General features: G+C 43.6%; 1 protein-coding gene across 2 annotated transcripts in view; it reads left to right on the top strand.

Moving 5' to 3' along the window:
• The window catches only part of prkag2a (protein kinase, AMP-activated, gamma 2 non-catalytic subunit a), a 281,713-nt gene extending 259,442 nt beyond the window's left edge, over positions 1-22,271 (top strand). For both annotated transcript variants that reach the window (XM_060900026.1, XM_060900027.1), the window contains 5 exons: positions 107-272; positions 373-410; positions 498-644; positions 5,111-5,204; positions 20,979-22,271. In XM_060900026.1, the coding sequence (XP_060756009.1) occupies positions 107-272; positions 373-410; positions 498-644; positions 5,111-5,204; positions 20,979-21,013 (480 nt within the window). In that variant the 3' untranslated portion in view covers positions 21,014-22,271. The remainder of the gene's footprint in view (positions 1-106; positions 273-372; positions 411-497; positions 645-5,110; positions 5,205-20,978) is intronic.
• The last annotated feature ends 2,776 nt before the right edge of the window (positions 22,272-25,047 follow it).

Here is a 25,047-nt window from a genome sequence, read left to right as displayed (position 1 = left end):
CACAAACTGAGCCTCAGTCCTACCATCATTGCTCACTGAACCTCAGATTCTAAACTCTTGTCTTTTTAGTTCAGTCAGTTGTGTTACGCTTCTTCGTTCTGGTCAGGTGTGTGAGATGCCAAAACCTGCCTTCATGAAGAAGACCCTGGAAGAGCTGGGCATCGGGACGTACAGCAACATCGCCTTCATTCACCCGGACACGCCAATAATCAAAGCCCTGAGCATCTTTGTTGAGAGGAGGGTTTCGGCTCTGCCTGTGGTAGATGAATCCGGTAAAGACACAGCATATCCTACCATTTTCGACAGTCGTATTCCATATACTAAGGCATATAAACTTGGATCGTGAGACCTCACTGTCTGCTTTCTTTACAGGAAAGGTTGTAGATATTTATTCCAAGTTTGATGTCATTGTAAGTATTGTATTTATTTTTAACTCCTTTATAATAGTAGGTATTGGTGAACATGATGTGCTCTGTATATACCTGTCGTTTGTGTAGAACCTTGCTGCTGAAAAGACCTACAATAACCTGGACATTAGCGTGACTCAGGCTTTGATGCATCGCTCCCAGTACTTTGAGGGGGTCATGAAGTGCAACAGACTGGAGACTCTGGAGACTATAGTGGACAGGATAGTCAAAGCTGAGGTGAGGCGCTGAGCTTCACACACCTTCACGTAGTCAAATGTAAGGTGGATTTGCTTCTGGGCATCAGAGGCAGGTGCACATTACACACCCACAAATGTAATAGTTTACAGGACATTCAAAGCAGAGTTTGCTATTTTTAGCTGTGAGGCTGAATGCAAGTTTTCCTCCACCTTGGTTTCTGGATTGGGGAAAAAAAAGAATGTACTTGTATTTCTTCATGTTATTATATTGTATTTTACTGCATGGATGCAAACGGTGCGCCTTTTGGCGGATGCCACCTTTTTCACGGCTGTCTGGGGGACTTGTGTGAATCGTGCAGATCCGATGAGTTTTTTTGGGGGGGGGCGTTGGAGTGTCTGATTTATAATTTCATCAAAGTAAATTCTGTATTAAAATTGCTTAAAGGGCCCATGGCATGGTGGTTTGTAGATGCTTTAAACGGGCTCGTGGAGGCTTCCGGATGTTATATCCGCAGCCTTTCTCGAAATGAACCCTCGGTACGTAGATATAGCCTCCTGGGAGAAAGCCCCATTTCAGCACTTTTCCCAGTGCATCGTTTTGCTAATGAGAAGCAGGAGGCGGGGAAGGGTAGACGGGGGGAGGGGCTGCCGTCTGCCTCCCAAGCCGGCCGAGAGCACTCTTCATCGGGCACGGCCAGGTGGGCGAATGCCCTGGTCCGTCCGCCCTGTCTAAAAAAAAAAAAAAAAAAATGGTACAACTCGACCCCATGGTAAAACTGGAACTTGGTCATTTTTTCCTGCCTGAGGCCCATGGTAAAACTGAGCAGTGGGACTTTGTCATTTTTTTTCCGCATGAGGCCCATGGTAAAACTGCACTTCCAGGAGGGGCTGCCGTCTGCCTCCCAAGCCGGCCGAGAGCGCTCCTCGTCGGGCACGGCCAGGCGGGCGAATGCCCTGGTCTGTCCGCCCTGTCTAAAAAAAAAAAAAAACTGGTACAACTCGAGCCCATGTACCTGGCTAACTGCAGGAAGCGGTTAGCTGCACAGCTAATGTAGCCATTGCAAGGCTAACGCACCGATTTTAAAACACAGCAAAATGACCAGTTATACACTTACTTTTTCGCTGTTTGTGGCTGATGCGGCAGGGATGCTTGGTACGGACCCAGGCTTCAGTGACAGTTGATGTGCAAAACCTGCCCTACTGTCCCAAGTTGTGGAAACATTCATCAGGAAAATGTTTCTGACAAACATACACAGTCTTGGGTAGACTCGACGGCGTATTATTGAAGTAAATAAAATTAAGCCACTGCGTTTTCAGGGGCTCTCCCGTCGGCAGTAAAAACAGACTCCTTTCTGTGTTGTCACATCCATGTATAGCACAATTTCCATGTTGTGTCTTCTATGGGCTCACTACAAAATGTAGTCATGTGTTCTGCGCATGCGCAGTAGGCTTGGTAGGACAAACAGCAACTTTTGAGTTGGGCGGGGCAATCCATACAGTGGGTGGGAATCCAGAGGGGGGGCGTGGGGATCATCTCCCTTGCTGACGTAGGCAAGGGAAGAGTTTATCAACGCGCCGTTTTGACGCGCCATTCTCAAATGTTGGGCATAGTTTGGTTTACACATTATGAAATTTCTAGCCACTGGGGTGACTTAAGAAGGTCAGAGGAACTCATTTTAACGTTAAAAAACCTCAAAGTGAAAATTTCATGCCGTGGGACCTTTAAGCAAATGCCGTTACAGTCCATGAAACATAGGAAGTATAAGTATGAGAAGAAAACAGTAAATCAGAAAGCTGCCCACGTAAAGCCAATTGGCTGCGTGCCATTATCTGCTGCTGGCTGCACTTCACTGCACGCGCAAGGATTTCCATCAGTCCAATGTAAGTTACGTAATTGGCTTTACGTGCGCAGCTTTCTGATTTACTGTTTTCTTCTCATACTTGTACTTCCTATGTTTCATGGACTGTAATGGCATTTGCTTATTTAGTAATTTTAATACAGAATTTACTTTGAAGAAATTATAATCAGACACTCCAACGCGCCGCCCCCCCCAAAAAAAACTCATCGGATCTGCACGATTCACACAAGTCCCCCAGACAGCCGTGAAAAAGGCGGCATCCGCCAAAAGGCACGCCGTTTGCATCCGTGTTACTGGAAAACAGAATTTATTGAATGGAAATCCTGTTGCAGCAATAATAAATAAAATCTTTATTATAAGATAAATGGTGTTTATAACTTCATAATAAAATGGTTGTTAGCACCTTGGATGCTTGGCCCCCTAAATATTAAAGCAAATGAGTCCAAGTCAGCAATGACTCTTGTTAATAAACTCAAGATTGCATACTTGATGTCTAGTTCAAGGATTAAAGGTTGACCATCCTGTAAATAAGTTCCCCACACTAGAGCTTTATTTCATGAGCATTCTTTAAATTATGTATAGTGGTGCTTGAAAGTTTGTGAACCTTTTTAGAAGGTTCTGTATTTCTGCATAAACGTGACCTTGATCTGATTTTCACACAAGTCCTAAAAGTAAATACAGGAAACCAAATGAAACAAAGGAGGCAAAAATATACATGGTCATTTATTTATTGAGGAAAATGATCCACCGTTACATATCGGTGAGCGGCAAAAGTATGTGACCCTCTAGGATTAGTTATTAATTTGAAGGTGACTTTGGAATCAATCCGTGGAATGACGAACGTGTGCAAGTGGGGCTGCTTATTTTATTTAAAGAACCAGGATCTATTAAAATTTGATCTCTACAACACATTGTGGAAGTGTGTCATGGTACAAACAAACGAGATTCCTGAGCACCTCTGAAAGAGTTGTTGATGCTCATCAGGCAGGAAAAGGTTACAAAACCATTTCTAAAGAGTTTGGACTCTTATAATCAGACACATGGAGGAAATTCAAGATCACGGTTACTCTCCCCAGAAGTGAGCGACCAACAAAGATCATTCCAAGAGCAAGGTGTGTAATAGTCTGGGAGGTCATAAAGGAACCCAGGGTAACTTCTAAGCAACTGAAGACCTCTCTCTCACATTGGCTAATATTCATGAATCCACCATCATGAGAGAACCTGAACAACAGTGGTTTGCATAGCAGGATTGCAAAGGGAAAGCTGCTGTTCTCCAAAAAGAACACTGCTGCCCATCTACAGTTTACTAAAGATCACATGGACAAGCTAGAAGGCTATTTGGGGGGGGGGATTGTGGATGGGTAAGACCAAAATATAACTTTTCAGTTAAAATAGGAAGTGTTGCGTTCTTGGAGAGGTTGGAATGCTGCATTTTCCCCAAGACCCTTATCCAATCTATGAAACATGGAGGTGGAAGTGTTATGGTTTTGGCCCGTTTTGCTGCATCTGGACCAGAACGGCTCACAATAATTGACAAAACAATGAATTCTGAATTCTCATCTCATTATCTGTAGCCGCTTTATCCTGTTCTACAGGGTCGCAGGCAAGCTGGAGTCCATCCCAGCGGATTACGGGCGAAAGGCGGGGTACACCCTGGACAAGTCGCCAGGTCATCACAGGGCCGACACACAGACAACCATTCACACTCACATTCACACCTACGGTCAATTTAGAGTCACCAGTTAACCTAACCTGCATGTCTTTGGACTGTGGGGGAAACCGGAGCACCCGGAGGAAACCCACGCGGACGCGGGGAGAACATGCAAACTCCGCACAGAAAGGCCCTCGCCGGCCACGGGGCTCAAACCCGGACCTTCTTGCTGTGAGGCGACAGCGCTAACCACTACACCACCGTGCCGCCCCCTGAATTCTGAATGAGCCCAGCAAATTCTAAAAGAAAAGAGGACAACCCAAAGCGCACAAGTTGTCTTACCAAAGAATGGTTTAAAATAAATAAATAAAATGAACATTTTGGACTGGCCAAATCCTGACCTTAATCGAAATAATGTGCGAGTCGTTCATGTGAGGAAACCACCAACATCCCAGGGTTGAAGTTGTTCTGTATGGAGGAAGGAGTTAAAATTCCTTCAGGCTAATGTGCAGGACTGATCAATAGTTACCAGAAACATTGGGTGCAGTTATTGCTGCACAAAGGGGTCACAACAGATACTGAAAGCAGAATTTCATGCATGTTTGCTACTCCCTGATATGCGGTTTGACTGGGTTCCCTTTGTCCACTTTAATGAGTTGTGTGAAAATGGAGGTTTCAGGTCCTTTATGCAGAAATGTATAAATTCTAGAGAGTTCATGAACTTTCAAGCAGCACTGTATTAGAGCCATAGTTTTCTATTCCTGAACTTTCCACTGACAGAACATGCATCCATGTGGACATTATTTACAGGCTACTTGTTTAGTTATTGAGGTTTGGATTAAAGCTATTCAAGTGATCAATCAGATGGGTCAATAATGCATTTAAGAACTTTTAAGAGTGGGTTGTGATTTAAAGGTGAGGTACGGTAGGATTGGGGGTAGGTGGACTGAAAGATGGCCAGATACTGCTGTCACTCAGTATTTTGTCTCCTCACAGGTGCACAGGCTGGTGGTAGTAGACGAGGCTGGCTGCATCGTGGGTATTGTGTCCCTGTCGGACATCCTGCAGGCCCTGGTCCTCACTCCAGCAGGTATAGACGCTCTGCACTGCTAAAGCTCCTCTCTGTGCCCGGACTCCTCTCTCTTCATACGCCAACACACACACACAACCCCCCAGGTATCACCCTTATGCCACCCTGGCCTTGTCAAGCACGGGACTGCTGCACTGCTGTCACTGCGACTTGCTGCTCTGTTGGTCTGAGAGCATGAGGGTTTACATTTTGTCCTTCATACAGTGTGACCCAAATCAGGGGAACTTTTTTTTTTTGATGCAAATTTGTGTGCGTGCACGCGCATGTAGATGGTTGACATGAGTAGTCAACCCAGATATTTCTCCTGACATTTGCTGTGTTGGAGCTATTCTTGTAGAGTTGCCCAACTTGGTGTGTATTCTGTTTCCACAATACACTGGCTACACACACACTTCTAAAAGTACATAATTACAGTAAGTTTATAGCCTTGCAAGTCAAAACTAGTTGCTATTTTTTTTTTTTGTGCGCTTTAAACTTACTGATGAGTCTTGACATGCACAAGAATGTATCCAGGTGATATTCACCTTCCCTGTCAGTTATATTGTTGTGAGAACCACTTACTTGCATACCACGTGTTTATCTTGGTAAAGATGTAGAGTGCAGAGTAGATGGCAACTGAAAGTTTTTGTTTTGAACAGTACGATTGTGGGTTGTTGTTTTTTTTTTTTAAAGGAAAAAAATGCAGCATGTGGTATGGTACCTAGATTCACTGATTTGCATGGAGTGTGTTGTCTGGTTTCTGGGAATAAATCCACTGTTAATGTGCAGGTGCTTCTTGCTGTACTATCTCTACCTGGATGGCATTTTTAATGCCGACAATACTAGCACACGGGGCTCCATTTCTGGATAGAAGGTAATGTATATCAAAGAAGCTTTTAAGAGCAGAGGTGGTGCAGTTTCTGTTGTGGTTTTTTTTTTTTAAATTATTTATTTAAAAATAGTGTAATGTTGTTCACAGGTCTGTTTTCAGTCAGTACAACTATATCACAAATAAAATCCTGAATCAAAAAGTTGGAATGGTGTGTTGAAATTAAAACTGAAAACAATTACTTAGAAGTCTTTGACCTGTATTGCACTTAAAACAAAACAGTACATGAATTTTGTGTGTCCCCCCAAAATTTTTTGATTCTTGCAGTACATTAAAAGTTTGGAGGGTAAAGAATTTACCACATTATAATGAATCGTTTCAGGTGTTTTTCGATCCCATTTCTTCCTGCAAACAGGTCTTAAGGTGTGCAACAGTATGGGGTGGTCTTATTTTTCATTTCAAAATTTCTCCACACGTTCTCTCTTGGGAACAGTGGGGAAAACACCCTCCTCTTCTGCAGCCATTCTTTTGTTGTGTGTGGGTTTGCATTGTCTTAATGAAGTATGCATGAGTGTCCCTGGAGATGATGTCTTGAAGGCAGCCTATGTTGCTCCAAAAGCTCAGTGTACTTTTCTGCATTAATGCTGCCATCAGTGATATTTCAGCAATGCAAACAACTTGATTTTATGCATTGTGCTGCTCCAATATGATTAGCTGATTTTGGAAAATTGCATAAATGTACCTAATAAAGTACATTTACCTTTTGAAAGAACACAAAGTAAATTGCTAGGAATCAAACACGGGTAAAACTCCTCACACATTATCTGCCGGTTCTACCTGACTCCTTGCTGCCCACAGTTGATGCTGGGGGCACTACCCAACTTGGGCTAGGGAGCAGTCCGGCCTGCAGCTGACTGCTCTACCCCCACTGCCATCTTTGCACCTGGCCTGTGGACCACCTTGAACTTTAAAGGGCTGAAGAACTAGTTACCAAGGAGTGATCCACACATTGGCATCCTTCATGCAGTGGAGCCACTGGAGAGGTGCGTGGCCATAACGGAGTGAAGGGGCATCCCTGTAGGTAGTATTGGAGAGTGAGGACTGCCCCTTTGATGGCAAGACACTCCTCAATCAGGTTGTGCTTCATCTCTTGCACAGAGCTTGCAGCTGATGCAGTACGGGGTGATCATCTCCTTCTGCCACCTGGGACAAAATGGCCCTCTGCCCTCTGTACGACATGTCTGTCTGCAAGACAAAAGGGAGAACAGTGTAAGGAAAAGAGAATGCAACAGTGCCCCTCCCGCACAAAACCGCTTTTGTCTAGGTTAAAGCTTGTTTACATGGCTCTGTCCACTGAACAGGATCTGGTGCCCCCTTTTAGTAAGGTCTGTCAGCAGGCTGGTGAGGTCTGAAATATTGGGTACAAACCTCCTGTAATGGCCATCCAGTCCCAGAAACTGTCCTGCCCCCTTTTGGGCCTTAGGTAGGTCTTTTAATTGCTGCAGTCTTATTAATTTGGGGGAACACCTGCCTATGACCCAAGGAGAAGCCCAAATACTGTACCTCCACTTACCCAGTTGCCCACTTCCTTGGGTTTGCAGAGTCCCACTTGTCTCGGCAATCTTGGGACAACCCTTAGATGTGACAAGATGGCGGCATGGCAGTAGCATGCAGCGGCCTTTCCAGATCCAAAATGCTCCCCTTGTCATTTAGTTCCTTTACCTAACCCGGTACAGCACGTGGACATAGGATCAACTGGTGTCTACCATCGCCAGACACTCCTTCAGTACAGAAGACATCATAACAGATGATCTGCTGGAGAAGCTACATGACCTCGGCCTACTGCGAGGAACAGGGCTCCAGTCCTCAGCCTCACCTGAGGCTGATGACCCAGGGAGAAGTAATTGGAAGCAGTGTGCGAGGAGAGGGAAACGTGGCATGTGTAGGGGTGTCTGTGCTAGGCTAACAGCTAACCCTAACTGGCTGGCTCTCCCATCGACTCTATTCTCTAATGTCTGCTCCCTGGAAAATAAACGACTATAGCAGACTACCCAGCATGAGTTTAGAGACTGCTGCATCCTTGTTTTCATGGAGACCTGGCTCCGTGACCATTTGACCCTGCTCTTCAGCTGGATGGGCTAGCTTTGTTCCAAGCCAACAGAAATACAGTTCTGTGCGGTAAAACTCACGGAGATGGCTTGTGAATATACTAGTGCATCTCAAAAAACTAGAATACCATGAAAAAGTTCCTTTTTTTTCATAATTCAAAAAAATAAATTTTCATATATTCTATATTCATTACATGTAAAGTGAAATATTTAAAGCCTTTTTTGTTTTAATTTTGATGATTATGGCTTATAGCTCATGAAAATCAGAAATCCAGTATCTCAAATTATTAGAATATTCCCCAAGATCAATCAAAAAAAGGATTTACAATACAGAAATGTCCAACTTCTGAAAAGTATATTCATTTATACACTCTACTTGGTTGGGGCTCCTTTACTATGAATTACTGTATCAATGTGGTGTGGCATGGAGGTGATCAGTATGTGGCACTGCTGAGGTGTTATTGAAGCCCAGGTTGCTTTGATAGTGGCCTTCAGTGTATCTGTATTTTTGGGTTGGGTGTTTCTCATCTTCCTCTTGACAATACCCCATAGATTCTCTATGGGGTTCAGGTCAGGCAAGTTGGCTGGCCAATCAAACAGTAATATCATGGTCAGCAAACCATTTGGTAGTAGTTTTGGCATTGTGGGTAGGTGCCAAGTCCTGCTGGAAAAGGAAATCAGCATCTCCAAAAAGCTCGTCAGCAGATGGAAGCACGAAGTGCTCTAAAATCTCCTGGTAGATGGCTGTGTTGACTTTGGACTTGATAAAATACAGTGGACCAACACCAGCAGATGACATGGCACCCCAAATCATCACAGACTGTGGAAACTTCACACTGGGCTTCAAACACCTTGGATTCTGTGCCTCTCCACTCTTCCTCCAGACTCTAGAACCATGATTTCCAAATTAAATGCAAAATGTACTTTCATCTGAAAAGAGGACTTTGGACTACTGAGCAACAGTCCATTTCTTTCTCTCCTTAGCCCAGATAAGACACTTCTGACATTGTCTCTGGCTCAGGAGTAGCTTGATATTAGGAATGCGAAAGTTGTATCCCCTTTCTCGAAGATGTCTGTTCGTGATGGGTCTTGATACACTGACACCAGCCTCAGTCCACTCCTTGTGAAGCTCTCCCAAGTTCTTGAATCAACTTTTCTTGACAATCCTCTCAAGACTGCGGCCATCCCTGTTGCTTGTGCACCTTTTCCAGCCACCCTTTTCAGCAATGACCTTTTGTGGCTTACCCTCCTTGTGGAGGGCATCAGTGATCATCTTCTGGACAACAGTCAAGTCAGCAGTCTTCCCCATGATTGTGGTTGTGTGTACTGAACTAGACCGAGAGATACTGTGTTCATACTGTTTTACTCAAACTCAAAATGAAATATTCTAATATTTTGAGATGGGTTTTTGTTTTTGTACTGTATGCCATACTGATTAAAATAGAAAAATGCTTGAAACATTTTAGTTTGTGTAATGAGTCTATAACATTTTCACTTTCTTAAATAACTGATGGAAAATATTGAACTTTTTCACAATATTCTAATTTTTTGAGATGCACTAGTACATCAACAGAGAATGGTACAGGAATTCAGTGCTAGCCTCTGACTATTGCTCCTCACTAGTGGAGTTTTGTGGTGAGATGCAGACCATTTTTATTTACCACGGGAATTCACTTTTTCTGTATTTGTAATCGGAGTTTAAAAACACACACACACACACACCGGTTATGAATTTTTAAATCCCTGCATGCATGAGTGGCTGGAGCTAGGGCTTGTGTTAAAGCTTTTACATGATCTGCGCTCGCTCCTGATGTCTGATTGGTCCATGCCTGGTCTGATTCAAAAAGGTCTCTGTGAGGGGGATCTGCCTGTAAATTCTGGTGGGGCTAGGACAATCACTGGATGATTTTTATGAATTTTTAAGGCTGGCTTGAGCCAGGGTCATATTTAAAGATTTTGGGAAGTGGCACTTGTGTGAGGGTTTCAGGGTCAAATAACAGGCTAAGGTGGGGTCATACTGGGCTGGACCTAGGCTGGTTCAAAAGGTCTCTGTGAGGGGATGCACCTGTAAATTTTGGTGGGGTTAGGACAAGTGGTGGTAGAGTTATGCAGGGGTGATAGCGTTCCGGCGCCGCGCCGGATTTCCAGCGTACCGTGGCTGGGGAAAAAAAAAAATCTAGTTCGCCCATTGTCCTGTGTCATTCTGAGATGCGCAGATAGACAGTAAAGGGAATTCGCATGATATGGAACTAGTGGGAAAAAAGTGCCGTCACGGCACGAATTAGACCTCTAATTCGTGCCGTGACAGCACTTTTTTCCCACTAGTTCCAGATCATGCGAATTCCCTTTACTGTCTATCTGCGCATCTCAGAATGACACAGGACAATGGGCGAACTAGATTTTTTTTTTTCCCCAGCCACGGTACGCCGGAAATCCGGCGCGGCGCCGGAACGCTATCACCCCTGGTTATGAATTTAAGTTGTGCCTGCAGGGGCCCTGTTTCACAGGCAGTTAGAACTGTTAGGACTGGGACTGTTTTGGCCTCTAGAGGCCGCTATATCCTTATCTTGTCATGTTTGTTTTGGCCTCTAGAGGCCGCCACTGTTCCTGTGTTTTGTGTTTGTGTTGATTGCTTGTTTGTCCTCATTAGTGTCACCTGTTTCCCATTTAGTGGTGTGTGTGTGTGTGTGTGTGTGTGTATATATATGTGTGTGTATATATATATATATATATACACTCCCTCAGTTTGGTCCCTAGTCACGGAGTCTTTGTGCTACCTATGGTTTGTTTCCTCTGTCCTGTGTACCTTGCTTATGCTCTTGTATTTTTTGGTATTTTGTTTTCTTTGGATTTGTTCTACCCTTTTGAATCTTCTGAGCGTTTTGCCTTTTCTTTTCTTTGGACTTTGTACTACCTTTTTGGATCTTCTGAGCATTTTGCATTTTGCCTCTTTTCTCATTTTTTGGACTTTGAACCTTTGGATTATACTTGTTGTTTTTTTGCCCTGGATTGTATATAGTGTAAATAAACTGTTTTTTGATACTCTACTTTCGCCTCACGCCTCTGCACTTGAGTCATTCCCCTGGTGGCCTAGTGGGGGTTTACTGGATCACTACACCAGCAATCTGGGTTCGATTCCCAGCAAAACCCTAACAAGAACATGTATTCGCCCAGTGAAATGTCTGGAAGAAAATTAGAAGTAAATTAGACCTGTATTGTTACAATTTTTCATGGGCCATCTGGTACAATGCTTTGATAGACTAATGCAAAAATTACTGGTAAACGTCTGCTGGTCCGGCCTTATTTCCCACACTGCCTATCAGACACAATGTTTACACGTGTGTGTATATACACTACTTCATAACGCACACTCAACCTTCCACATAGTAATATGTATTGGTTGTCAATGTACTGTCTGTCTGTACTTTGTCTGCATTCCTGCACTTTATTTGTAGTCCTGTGATGTTTAATGTAGCCCCATGGTTCTAGAGAAATGTTTTAACTGTGTAACTGTGCCAACTCTAAATGGTTGAAATGATAAAGCCTTGTAAATGCTGTTGCCAATCATTACTGTAAATGCCATTCTAAATGGGCAGCAGCACATGCACTGTATGGACTGAGGAGTCTGTGTGATGTCTCAACAATCACTGAGGCTCTAAACATCCCACACAGAAGGTTGACAACCTGGTGTAACTCAAATTGGGTGGAAAATCCCCCCAGGATTTCTTTTGGAATCCTGACTTGGGGAGGTAACGCGGAAGAGTGCTTTCACAACACTGCATGCAAAAATATGGCATAGAGGCACTGCTTCCATGTATTGCATAATCCACCAGGACCCACGTGTAGATCTATCTAATGGCCTGATGCCCTCTATGCCAATTCTTTCAAAGGGGCTCTCGAGCAAAGGTAAAGGACACAGTGGTGCTTTTGGGGTGGCTGGTGGATTCACTAGCTGACATTTGCAACAGGCCATGCACCACCTTTGAACGTTGCTGTGAATGCCCAGCCAATGGAAGGTGGGTCATGAGTTGGTTCAGTGTTTCTATCCTGATTTTAAATGCCCCGCCATGGGATTATGATGAGCCGCACGGAATAAAAGTTCCCTATGGCTCTTTGGGACCAGCACCTGGGTCATATCCTCTCCAGAGTGTCCTGTCACTCTGGGCTATATTTTTAGTAATTGAAAAATATAGGTAGGAGAGTAACCTTGGGCTGGGGGATCTGACCATTTGATTACTCACTTGATCGAAGCGTGCCTTGGCGTTTCATCTTGCACCTGCTCCAACAGGAAATCCCTGTGGAGTGGCAGAGCTATATAACTATAGCACAACACAGAATTCCCTGTGTTGCGCTATAGCAGTACCTATCCACGAATAAGAACTTGATTTAATGTTTTGGACCTTTGCCAATTTGTCCCCAGGACTGGGAGGGGTGAGGCCAGGACTAACCACCACCTCCCTACTCCATTTTGCCCCTGGACAGGATGGCGGCAGGCATCAGCGGATACTCTGGGGATGTTGGTGTACAAATCTTGCCTTCAGTTGTGCATTTTACAGTGGCCCACTTTGAACCAGGCTTGCATGAACTGTGGTCTGACTGCAACCTGAGTCTACCAAGGTCAGATGTGTACTCCCTTGAACACTCACTACCACTGGGTATGCTCCTGGTCGATCGGGGCATCCTGAGGCGTGTCAGGAATGCGGATCAGAATCCCCATCTCCTTAAGGGGATGCAGAGTGCGGAAATACCTGGCTTTCCTGCTGTGCCTGCAGATCTGCCCAGACTTTGTCTTGATTTTTTTTTTGGGGGGGGGGCTCTTGGTGAGCACAGATGGTCCCACACAGTATTGGCATGGAAGTACGAGGGGGCAGGGACAGGTTTGCAGAGCAGGCTTTGGGGGAATTGGCCAGAGTTTCTGTGCTGCCTGGGGAGTAAGGGAGAGACAGATGCTGAGACAGCTCCCGGAACCACTGCCAGATGGTCCTGCTCCCAAAAACGCGGTGTGGTGGCCCAGAACCCAGGCCAACATTTCTTCTCTGCAGTTGAATTTTGAAGCACAATGTCCTCGATGTTGCACTCTCTGGGCAGGAGTCTCAGAGCTGTTGGGCAAAGGCAAATGGGCAGCCCATCTTGTGTATACCAGTGTGCTGAAGTGCTGGTCATGTTCCAGTACGCAACAGACCTGTTGCAGAATGACCTGCTTCAAGTTTGGATATTCCAATGGGTTGGGGGCTGGGAGCTGCTGGGCTTCCCCCAACAGGAGTGATAATAGGCAGACTGTTCACTGCGAGGTTGGCCACAAGCATGCTTCACTGCCTCAAACAGCTTCACAAATGCTTCTGGATCATCCTGCGGCCCCATCTTGTAGTGGCATGTGGGGTTTGGCTGCAGGAACAGCTGCTGGAATACCTGCTAAATGGACTGGGCTCCGGATCAACTGCTGATCCTTTTGTCTGAGCCTGGAGCAGAGCCTGAAAGTGCTGTTCTTGATCAGTGGACAGCCTGATGAGGGCATGGTGTTTTTGAATTTTGGTAGTTATTGACTCCATGACTGTGCCTTCTCACTCCTGGTTGTTGGCACCAGTGTAAGGGACTCCCAGTTTAGAACTGTGAGACAGGTTTGACAACTCTGCATTTCTATTTTTTATGTCACTTTACAGTGACCTTTTGGTGTCGTAGGCTCTTCCCACATGCACAAACATGGTACTGGGTAGTTCTCTCTCTGATTACCAGTTTCCCTCTGAAAGAACATAAATGAGTAAATTGCCAATAATCAACACGTGAGTTTCACCAGTTTACCTGCTGGTTCTATCCAACTCCATACCACCCACAGCTGATACTCGACCACACCTCTGCTGCCACAAACACCATGCACAGTGTGGGATGTTATTGAATGCACACTGGGTATGCAGGTGTGGGTTTTTTTTTTTTTAAATGGTAACCAGCAGATGAATTGCTGTTCATATGGATGGATCAGATTCTAGTATGAACCGTCAACTCTTCCCCCCCCATTATTGTATTTTATTCACCATGAAAACAGTGCAGTGAGTTAATTACCAATGGGTAAAGGACCAGCCAAGCACAAGTAGGAGGAGTGAGGAGGATGATATTGCCTCCAAATTAGTGTCTTTATCTCATCTCATCTCATTATCTCTAGCCGCTTTATCCTTCTACAGGGTCGCAGGCAAGCTGGAGCCTATCCCAGCTGACTACGGGCGAAAGGCGGGGTACACCCTGGACAAGTCGCCAGGTCATCACAGGGCCAACACATAGACACAGACAACCATTCACACTCACATTCACACCTACGGTCAATTTAGAGTCACCAGTTAACCTAACCTGCATGTCTTTGGACTGTGGGGGAAACCGGAGCACCCGGAGGAAACCCACGCGGACACGGGGAGAACATGCAAACTCCGCACAGAAAGGCCCTCGCCGGCCCCGGGGCTCGAACCCAGGACCTTCTTGCTGTGAGGCGACAGCGCTAACCACTACACCACCGTGCCGCCCGTCTTTATCTCATGTTCTCACCAAACATCTCATCTCATTCATCTCATTATCTCTAGCCGCTTTATCCTGTTCTACAGGGTCGCAGGCAAGCTGGAGCCTATCCCAGCTGACTACGGGCAAAAGGTGGGGTACACCCTGGACAAGTCGCCAGGTCATCACAGGGCTGACACATAGACAACCATTCACACTCACATTCACACCTACGGTCAATTTAGAGTCACCAGTTAACCTAACCTGCATGTCTTTGGACTGGGGGGGGGAACCGGAGCACCCGGAGGAAACCCACGCGGACACGGGGAGAACATGCAAACTCCACACAGAAAGGCCCTCGCCGGCCACGGGGCTCGAACCCAGGACCTTCTTGCTGTGAGGCGACAGCGCTAACCACTACACCACCGTGCCGCCCCTCACCAAACATCAAGTGTCAAAATTCACTTTGGCTACCCTGGCAACAACAGTAGTTAGTTTGTGGATGCTCTAGTGTCCACAAGGTTGTTCAAAATGCTTCATCATGCAAACTTTTTAGTTAAAGGGGCTGCAAAGCAAATGTCAACTGGTATCTTAATAACGTGAATACACTAATTTTTAAAAATTGGTTAACAGTACCATTAGGGAAAGCAGGTAGACTTTTTTTTTTTTTTTTAAAAACTCTTGTTGCGCAAAAAAAATTTACACATCCAAGATGCACCTTGTCACACAATACCTCCCAGTCAACATCAAGTCACATGTAAATAGCCAACACACTTATGCATGCTATGGTGCTAGTTAGCACGCGTTTCCTTCCTATTGTCACAAAATATTATACACTTCACCAACTAACTTTGAAATACTTATGATTTCCCACACCTTGGTCCATGCTTTGTGTGGGGTAGGGTTTTTTTTTTTGTGCACGCCTCTGGAAACCAGGATGGAAATAATCCTATTTTTATCTTCAATAATGGTGAAAGTTGCCACCACATTAATTTCTCCTCTATAGTAGGCTACTTGGGAATGGTTTGAAACCAAAATGGACACGACTGTGTTCTCCAAGATTCCTTAGGGTGGAGCTCTTCTAAATTCTGATGTGGTTCAGCAGCAACCAATCATGCTCATTACCATAAATTTGCCTGGACTTTATTCTGAGGCCCCCACCACCAAGACACTGCGCCGACAGTCCTGCTGCAGAGGGATGCTAGCTAACAGAAAATGAATGGCTCCCGGGCATTTTGATGTTCTTGCTGCATTGGGTTAAATATAGATAATTCACGTATTCAGGCACTAGGTTTAAATGAAGTGTTCTCTAAATCCTTACCCTGCAATACTCTGCGTGCTATTGCTACCTAATTTTGTTCAAGATGAGGCAATCCTGTTGTGTATTTGGAGAGTAGTTAGTGGATTGATGTTCACACAGTGCAGAATGAAGCTACTTTATATGGGGAGCAAGAAAAGCAGTAGTTAAACAACTGCTGAGGTTATATAGTGCCTTGCAAAAGTATTCATACCCTGAACTTTTTCACATTTTTCCACCTTACAACCACGAACTTTTTATTGAGATTTTATGTGATAGACCAACACAGAGTAGCACATAATTGTGGAGTGAAACGAAAATGATAAATGGTCTTCAAAATTTTAAACAAATAAAAATCTGAAAAATGTGATGTGCATTAGTATTCAGCCCCCCTGCGTCAATACTTTGTAGAGCCACCTTTTGCTGCAATTACAGCTGCGTCTTTTGTGGTATGTCTCTACCAGCTTTGCGCATCTAGACACTGACATTTTTGCCCATTCTTCTTTGCAAAATAGCTCAAGCTCAGCCAGATTGGATGGAGAGCGTCTATGAACAGCAATTTTCAAGTCTTGCCACAGATGCTCAATGGGATTTAGGTCTGGACTTTGACTGGGCCATTCTAACACATGAATATTCTTTGATCTAAACCATTCCATTGTAACTCTGTATGTTTAGGGTCATTGTCTTGCTGGAAGGTGAATCTCCTTCCCAGTCTCAAGTCTTTTGCAGCCTCCAACAGGTTTTCTTCCAGGATTGCCCTGTATTTAGCTCCATCCATCTTCCCATCAACTCTGACCAGCTTCCCTGTCCCTGCTGAAGAAAAGCATCCCCATAGCATGATGCTGCCACCACCATGTTTCACAGTGGGGATGGTGTGTGCAGGGTGATGAGCAGTGTTAGTTTTCCGCCACACATGGCGCTTTGCATTTAGGCTAAAAAGTTAAACTTTGGTCTCATCTGACCAAAGCACCTTCTTCTACATGTTTGCTGTGTCCCCTACATGGCTTTTTATGCCTGTCTTTCAGCAATGGCTTTCTTCTTGCCACACTTCCAAAAAGGCCAGATTTGTGGAGTGTACGACTTATAGTTGTCCTGTGCACAGATTCTCCCACCTGAGCTGTGGATTTCTAAAACTCCTCCAGAGTGATCATGGGCCTCTTGGCTGCTTCTCTGACCAGTGCTCTCCTTGCTCGCTCTGTCAGTTTAGGTGGACGGCCATGTCTTGGTAGGTTTGCAGTTGTGCCATACTTTTTTCCATTTTTGAATGATGGATTGAACAGTGCTTCTTGAGATGTTCAGAGCTTGGGATATTTTTTTTTTATAACCTAACCCTGCTTTAAACTTCTCCAGAACTTTATCCCTGACCTGTCTGGTGAGTTTTTTTTTTTTTTTTTTTTTTGGTCTTCATGATGCTGTTTGTTCTTCAGTGTTCTCTAACAAACCACTGAGGCCTTCACAGAACAAGTGTATTTCTGCTGAGAGTAAATTACACACACTATTAACTAATTAGATGACTTCTGAAGGCAATTGATTGCACTGGATTGTATTTAGAGGTATCAGAGGACAGAGGGCTGAATACGAATGCACACCATATTTTTCAGATTTTTATTTGTTTAAATTTTTGAAGACCATTTATCATTTTTGTTTCACTTCACAATTATGTGCTACTCTGTGTTGGTCTATCACATCTCAATAAAAAACTTAAGTTTGTGGTTGTAAGATGGAAAAATGTGAAAAAGTTCAAGGGGTATGAATACTTTTGCAAGGCACTGTAGATTGCTAGTCAGAGAGAGTTTAGTATGACTTATGTGCACTTGGGCTGTATTACAATAATGCCGAAATGTGTCAAGGCTGATGACTGACACGCACACCTTTTTGGAATGCTGTGATGCATCCTCCTTCACCACAGCATGGTGTGATTGACCCTTTACTAAACCCTGCCACTTGGTTTCTGTTCCTACAGCTGTTTACTATGACCCTAGTATGTCAAATGTGGAGTGTTCAAGGGTAGAAAACTTGGTATGTACACTTATTTGTAACAGTGTCCTAAGATGAGTAGAAATCAGTTTATTCTAGGGCTGTCAAACGATTAAAAAATTTAATCGTGATTAATCTCAATTTCATATACGTAGTTAATCGCATTTTTTTTTTTAAATCTATGTAAATGAATAAGGCTTTTAAAGTGAAATGTTACAATTAAAATGGTGAACACATTTTATGCTAAAAGTACTTGTTAAACTGCTGGGACAAGAGAAAATGGTAAGGGAGTTTATTCACTCACATACTAGGCAGTACTGAACATAAAATCCAGTTTTGTGTGATGGATTAGGGAGCTGTAGTCTCAAATATAAAATATGTAGTCACATACTACTGTGTCTCAGTTCAGACATGTGTGACAAAAGAAAATAATGAAATAAAACTTCAATTGTGCCGGAGTTGTATTCAATCACAGCCTATAGGACTTCAGTGCTGTGCAAACAAAAATAAATTTCAGTTGGACTTCAATAAAGACATTTAGTGTCGCATCACAGTGCTACAGCATACTGAAATCTCACTTTACAAAAGTATTTTAGAACTGCAAAGTGCATACCAAAACCAACTCAATCACACTACTTTTGAAATGAAACTTTTGAAATGAAACTTCCCGTTTAACAGACCTTTCTCCATCCTTCATCATAGACATATAAACATAGACGCCGCATTGAGCTGGTGGCCCGTTGCTGGGATACGTCAGAGTGTCTGCCATATTGGATGTGGCAAATCTTCCCCGTAAACCAATGCAAGTAAATGGACTGAACTTCATAAAGCCCCTTTCTACAATAATATTTAACTCGATGCCTTTTATTCACCCATTAAGACACATGCGTATATTTGGGAAACAAACAGGTATCAAAACAACACAACTTTTAATGTGATGGTTATAAATAGTGTGCGAAATACCCTGTACACTGCAAACTAGCGATAGATAGCTCAGGTAAGCTAATCAGTCAGCATACTGTAGCAAGCTACCAAAACCTGAGGCCACAATAACCAACCTACACAACTGAATATGATAAATGATGGAAATAGTGGAAAAACTGGAAATAGTGAATGAAAATTAAAATTTACTGTTTTATTTATTGAGTCACCACACAGACCTACTCTCGCTGAATAAAGTGAGCTGAATGACCGCCAAACTAAGTTCGGCCAGGTTCTAACGTCATACCAAAACAAAATACATCACTGATTCCTTCACATTCAGAAAGGTTAAAAACGTTCATCATAGTGTGGCATTGTATTATCTAATTCTCACTGCTTATAACTCTACACCTACCTGGTGGAGATGAGCTGGGAAACTGAAGACTGAAGGAACAGTATTGAAAAGTATTTTTCCAGTCTCACCTGTGAAAGGTAATCCCATGTGATCTCGTTTGGATGGTAAACCTGTTGGTACAGTTAAACGCAGCACATGAATGAGGCATCTTTATTCTCGGCTACTGTCTAGACGCTATACCAGAGACGGGTGAAGAATCTCCACTTTGTCACATCCAATATGGCGGCGAGGATGATGTATGATTCTACGCGGACGTATGATTCACTCACATTGAAGCAGCACGCAACAAGCCTCAACAGGAACTATGGGTGACTCGCAGGGCCAAATTAGAATTTGCGTTAACGGCACTATTTTTTTTAAATCGCGATAAATTGAGATCGCGTTAACACGTTATTACTGCGTTAACTTTGACAGCCCTAGTTTATTCCCATAGTAATATGCAGGAAATAAAGCACTAAGAGGTTGAGCCTAAAGTTTTTACAGATGAGTTAGTGAATCAGTTTTATTAACAATGATCCATGTCAATGATCTATGAATAAAACAGTCTGAAGGGGGTTTTATCAGAGAAAATAACTTTTTTGCAGACTGCAGAGGACAAGGGTAAAGTTGTTTTCTTTGATTGAAGCCCCTTCAGACTGTTCGGGATACCTGGAAAAATGATTGGAGAAGAAAAGGTGAGCGCTACCATGTGTCCTGGCTCATGCCAACAGTAAAGCAGCCTGAGACTCATGTGTAGGGTTGCTTCTCATCTAAGAGAGTGGGCTCACACTCAATTTTGCCCAAGAACCCTACCATGAATAAAGAATGGTATCAAAACATCCTCCAAGAGCAACTTGATGAACAATGCTTTTTCCAGCATGATGTAGCATCATGTGACAAGGCAAAAGTGATAACTAAGTGGCTTGGGGAACAAAACATTGAAATTTGGGGTCCATGACCAGGAAACTTCCCAGGTCTTAATCCCAACGAGAACCTGTGGTCAATCCTCAAAAAGCAGGTGGACAAACACTCAGTGATAACTCCAAGCCCTTTTTTTTTTTTTTTTTTTTAAATATATACAAGAATGGCTTGCCATCAGTCAGGATTTGGCCCAGAAGCTGATATCTAGCATGCCAGGGTGAATTGCAGGACTCTTGAAAAAGGGTCAACACTAAATATTGACACTCTGCATAAACTTGATGTATTTGTCAACAAAAGCCTTTGAAACTTATGAAATGCTTATTGTACTTCAGTATACCATAGAAACATGACAAAAGATCTAAAAACACTGAAGCAGCAAACTTTGAAAAACCAAAATGTGTGTCCATCTCAACTTTTGGCCACGACTGTACATTCAGTCAAGTTCAACAGACACTTATCTAAGGCAGACATTTGTGATTTGATTCCCCCATCAACATTATATAATTTAGTTGCGACACCACTTTTCTTGTATCCTATGTTTAGGAAATGGATGCAGTTATGCAATTTCTCTCCCAACTCCTATCACTGTAAACTTTTGGGGCATTTGGCCATCTAATACAAGCCTGGTTTACAGTGATCTTTGCCTGCAAAAATTGCACTCTTAGGTTGCAGATCGTCATTGTCATTCAGTGCCATTGTGACCAATGTCTGCTGACAACAAGAAAGTTGTGGCAATGTCAGAAATTGCAGATTAAAAATCTGTTGTACCTCTTGTCTAAGAGCCACCACCAGGACGGCAGTATAGGATGATGCAAAACTCCCAGATTTGCTTACGTATGTTAACTTATCCCTTTCTTTTGCTGTCTAGGTCTGACCAGGAAGGAGAGTGAGGAAGCTGAGTGATGTATATCAGGACTGCTAAATTCTGTCACGCTGCTGGAAGAGGAAGTTGATTTGAAGCTGGACTTTGGGATGACCATGCAGCCTACTGAGGGCTGGTAAAGGAGGAAAAGGGTACAGGGGTGCAAACTGAATGCTGCTGAAGGCCAGATGAGGAAAATGGATAGATTTTGGGGGGGGGGAATGGATGGGCTACAGGGGCAACAGGGTAGAACACCAATTATCCCTTCCTCACAGGGATTCTGGAGAGCTCTGTGTCCTCAAGCTGTTACTGCACACTCGCTATTTATGACACATCACCATCTGGTGTCTGTTCTGTGCACTAAACTCACTGGTATGCTTTGGACTGTACCATCACTATCATCCTGAGGGGATTGCTTCTAGTGACCAGCAGTTCAGAACTGGCTTTATTCAGAGCATTTCCCCCCATTATTATTCATCCTCACTGTTTATAGGACAGCTTTGCCTTGTGGGTTTACTTGCACACTTCTTGAAATTGTCCTTTTCACTACCACTTTTATCCTCCTTTTGTTAATATTCCTATCCCCTCTTTCTTTAAATGGTGCCTTCTGTCTACCAGTTGTCCACCAGTTGTTGCCCATTATGGATGGCCAAGAGAAAGAGAAAACAGCGAATGTTCAACTGAAACAAAATGAATGTCTGAGTATCTGAAAACCAAAACGTTTGGATTCTGATTTTTAATAGTTAAGTTTGTTAAAACGTATTAGTTTTATTTCAAAATGTTTTTGGAATGATGCTGTAAACATGGATTCAACATTATTTATTTGTACTTTTTTTTTTTTTTAAATTGTTTTAATTTTTTTAAATGTCAGGCGTGATCTCTATGTTCGGCCCTTATGCATTAAAGACATCATTCTTATGAGTTGACATTGAGTGCAGTTTCAAAACGCAGTTGCTGCCTACAAGCAGTTCTTCTCTCCAGGTAAACCGGAGTCATGGAGTCATGCAATGAAACCCCTTGTACTCCGTATCTGTTGTACTGTACATAGGAAGAGCTTGTGAAATATCTAAAGTGCCAGAGAAAGATCTATTTTTCTGTGCATTCAATGTATGTTTAATATTGCATATTTTCATTTGCAGGTCCTGTCATTTTTATTGTGGCTGTGTTGATGGTAAAGGTCACTGAAACTTAAATCCACCGAAATGTACTTCACTGGCATGAGGATGATGCCATGAGGGTTAAACATTGTGGGTTGACTTTCATTTTGCAGTTAGGAAATCAATAAACCATGCTACTGAATGATGTGCCTTTGTGATGGTTTTTCTTTAATATAAATATTGCCTATAGTAGAGATGCATGTATAATTAAGGAATTTGCATATTTTTACTTGCATATAAGTAACTTCACTTCCAGCAGTGATTAGGTTTAAGGCAGCTGAGGCTTGAAATAAATTGATCATTAAAGCAGTCCATACTGATGATGCAGGTGAAGATTTCACACAATGAGAATTTCTAGTTGGAACTAGAAGCTCTCAGGTCTTCTACCAGTAATCTCTTTGCTACCTTAAATACCAGACTTTCCACCCTGGGAGGCAGGTACTGTACTTCAGTGTCAGGGTCCCCAAACTCCAGAACCCTCTTCCTCAATCTCCCCATAACTACTGTTCCTTTGTCTTTCAAATCCAAATTAAAGACTTTCTCTTCAATGAACATCTTGTGGGGGGGGGAGAATCCACATAAGAATTAACTGTTCATTTGAATATAGTCCATGTGCACACATGAAGAACAAGGCACCAATTTGGCGTGCCAAATATGGCTTCCTGGAATGCGCATTTGTCCATGGTAGCACTTTTGGCTCTCTATATCTCCAGATTTAATGACACCAGAGGTCTGATTCTTTTTAAATATATGAGACATGTTATAGTACTATCAGGAAAACATGTTCTATCTGTGACACAAATTATACTTCTCATATATACTGTAGGCCCCTAAAAATGGAAAAAAGCTGGTCACGTCTGTATTTTGAATGCTTATAGCAAAAATCTGACGAGCTCTATCAGAAAACAAAGATCAATGAAAAGAACAAGGTTTAATTGATCTCTCATCTCATCTGTAGGTGCTTTATCCTGTTCTACAGGGTCGCAGGCAAGCTGGAGCCTATCCCAGCTGACTACGGGTAAGAGCCGGGGTACAACCTGGACAAGTCGCCAGGTCATCACAGGGCTGACACATAGACACAGACAACCATTCACACTCACATTCACACCTACGGTCAATTTAGAGTCACCAGTTAACCTAACCTGCATGTCTTTGGACTGTGGGGGAAACCGGAGCACCCGGAGGAAACCCACGCGGACACGGGGAGAACATGCAAACTCCACCCAGAAAGGCCCTCGCTGGCCACGGGGCTCGAACCCAGGACCTTCTTGCTGTGAGGCGACAGCGCTAACCACTACACCACTGTGCCACCCCGGTCTAATTGATATATGTACCAAATATGAAGTTGGTGCTGTGAAGAAAACTTTTATTCAAGCTGTTGAATATAGAAGGTTTTATGACATGCGAAAATGCCATTCACAAGGTTACATCATATGCTACATCATTATACGTCTCATCTCATTATCTCTAGCCGCTTTATCCTTCTACAGGGTCGCAGGCAAGCTGGAGCCTATCCCAGCTGACTACGGGCGAAAGGCGGGGTACACCCTGGACAAGTCGCCAGGTCATCACAGGGCTGACACATAGACACAGACAACCATTCACACTCACACCTACGGTCAATTTAGAGTCACCAGTTAACCTAACCTGCATGTCTTTGGACTGTGGGGGAAACCGGAGCACCCGGAGGAAACCCACGCGGACACGGGGAGAACATGCAAACTCCGCACAGAAAGGCCCTCGCCGGCCATGGGGCTCGAACCCAGGACCTTCTTGCTGTGAGGCGACAGCGCTAACCACTACACCACCATGCCGCCCATCATTATACATATATGTAGTATATTTGTAAATATGATAAATGATTTACAAATCTAGGGCGGCACGGTGGTGTAGTGGTTAGCGCTGTCGCCTCACAGCAAGAAGGTCCTGGGTTCGAGCCCCATGGCCGGCGAGGGCCTTTCTGTGCGGAGTTTGCATGTTCTCCCCGTGTCCGCGTGGGTTTCCTCCGGGTGCTCCGGTTTCCCCCACAGTCCAAAGACATGCAGGTTAGGTTAACTGGTGACTCTAAATTGAGCGTAGGTGTGAATGTGAGTGTGAATGGTTGTCTGTGTCTATGTGTCAGCCCTGTGATGATCTGGCGACTTGTCCAGGGTGTACCCCGCCTTTCGCCCGTAGTCAGCTGGGATAGGCTCCAGCTTGCCTGCGACCCTGTAGAAGGATAAAGCGGCTTGAGATAATGAGATGAGATGAGATTTACAAATCTCACAAAAGTCAATTACATAAATTTAATTCTATTTATGTAGACTTAGCATGTCTATTTGAAGTGTTTTTTAATAACTGGTCAATTTCTTTCACCACACCAGATGGAACTACATATTGGCTACCAGTTGATGTGATGGGTGCATTTATGATCTTTATGATGTGTATCAGTGGAACCCAACAGATATCTTCTCTTTTGGGCCAACTGTAAGACTTTGCAGGACCATGAGGGTGCATTAATTGTACTTGCACATCCTGTTCCTCCTCTGATATTGCACAGATATTACCAATCCACCATTGCTGGTCATACAAACATGCAACATATTTTCCTGGGATCATGTCTGACAGGGTGTAACCACCTTTCACAGCATTATCTACAACCTGGGGATGAGTGCCACTCATCCACAATGAAGCTTGGTCCACCAGACACTCTGCTGATCTGCAACTGGCTCTCTGAGATAGGAACAAATGAGTGGTTGGCCCTTGTTCCTGGTATTGTTGAGGACTTTGAAAGTCACTTCTGAAGAACTTTTCCATTGCTTGTTACTTCCCCTTTTCAATCCAAATGAAATGGATATTTCGATGATCTTAGATAAAATATGATGGTTTTTATCTACCTCTTCATTGTGGCTTCTTACAGCAATGCGGTGCCCATCGTC

This window comes from Neoarius graeffei, chromosome 19 (genome assembly GCF_027579695.1).
Source record: "Neoarius graeffei isolate fNeoGra1 chromosome 19, fNeoGra1.pri, whole genome shotgun sequence".
NCBI lineage: Eukaryota > Metazoa > Chordata > Actinopteri > Siluriformes > Ariidae > Neoarius > Neoarius graeffei.
The sequence above is the reverse complement of the archived record's forward strand: the minus strand, read 5'-3'. Positions and strand labels throughout refer to the sequence as shown.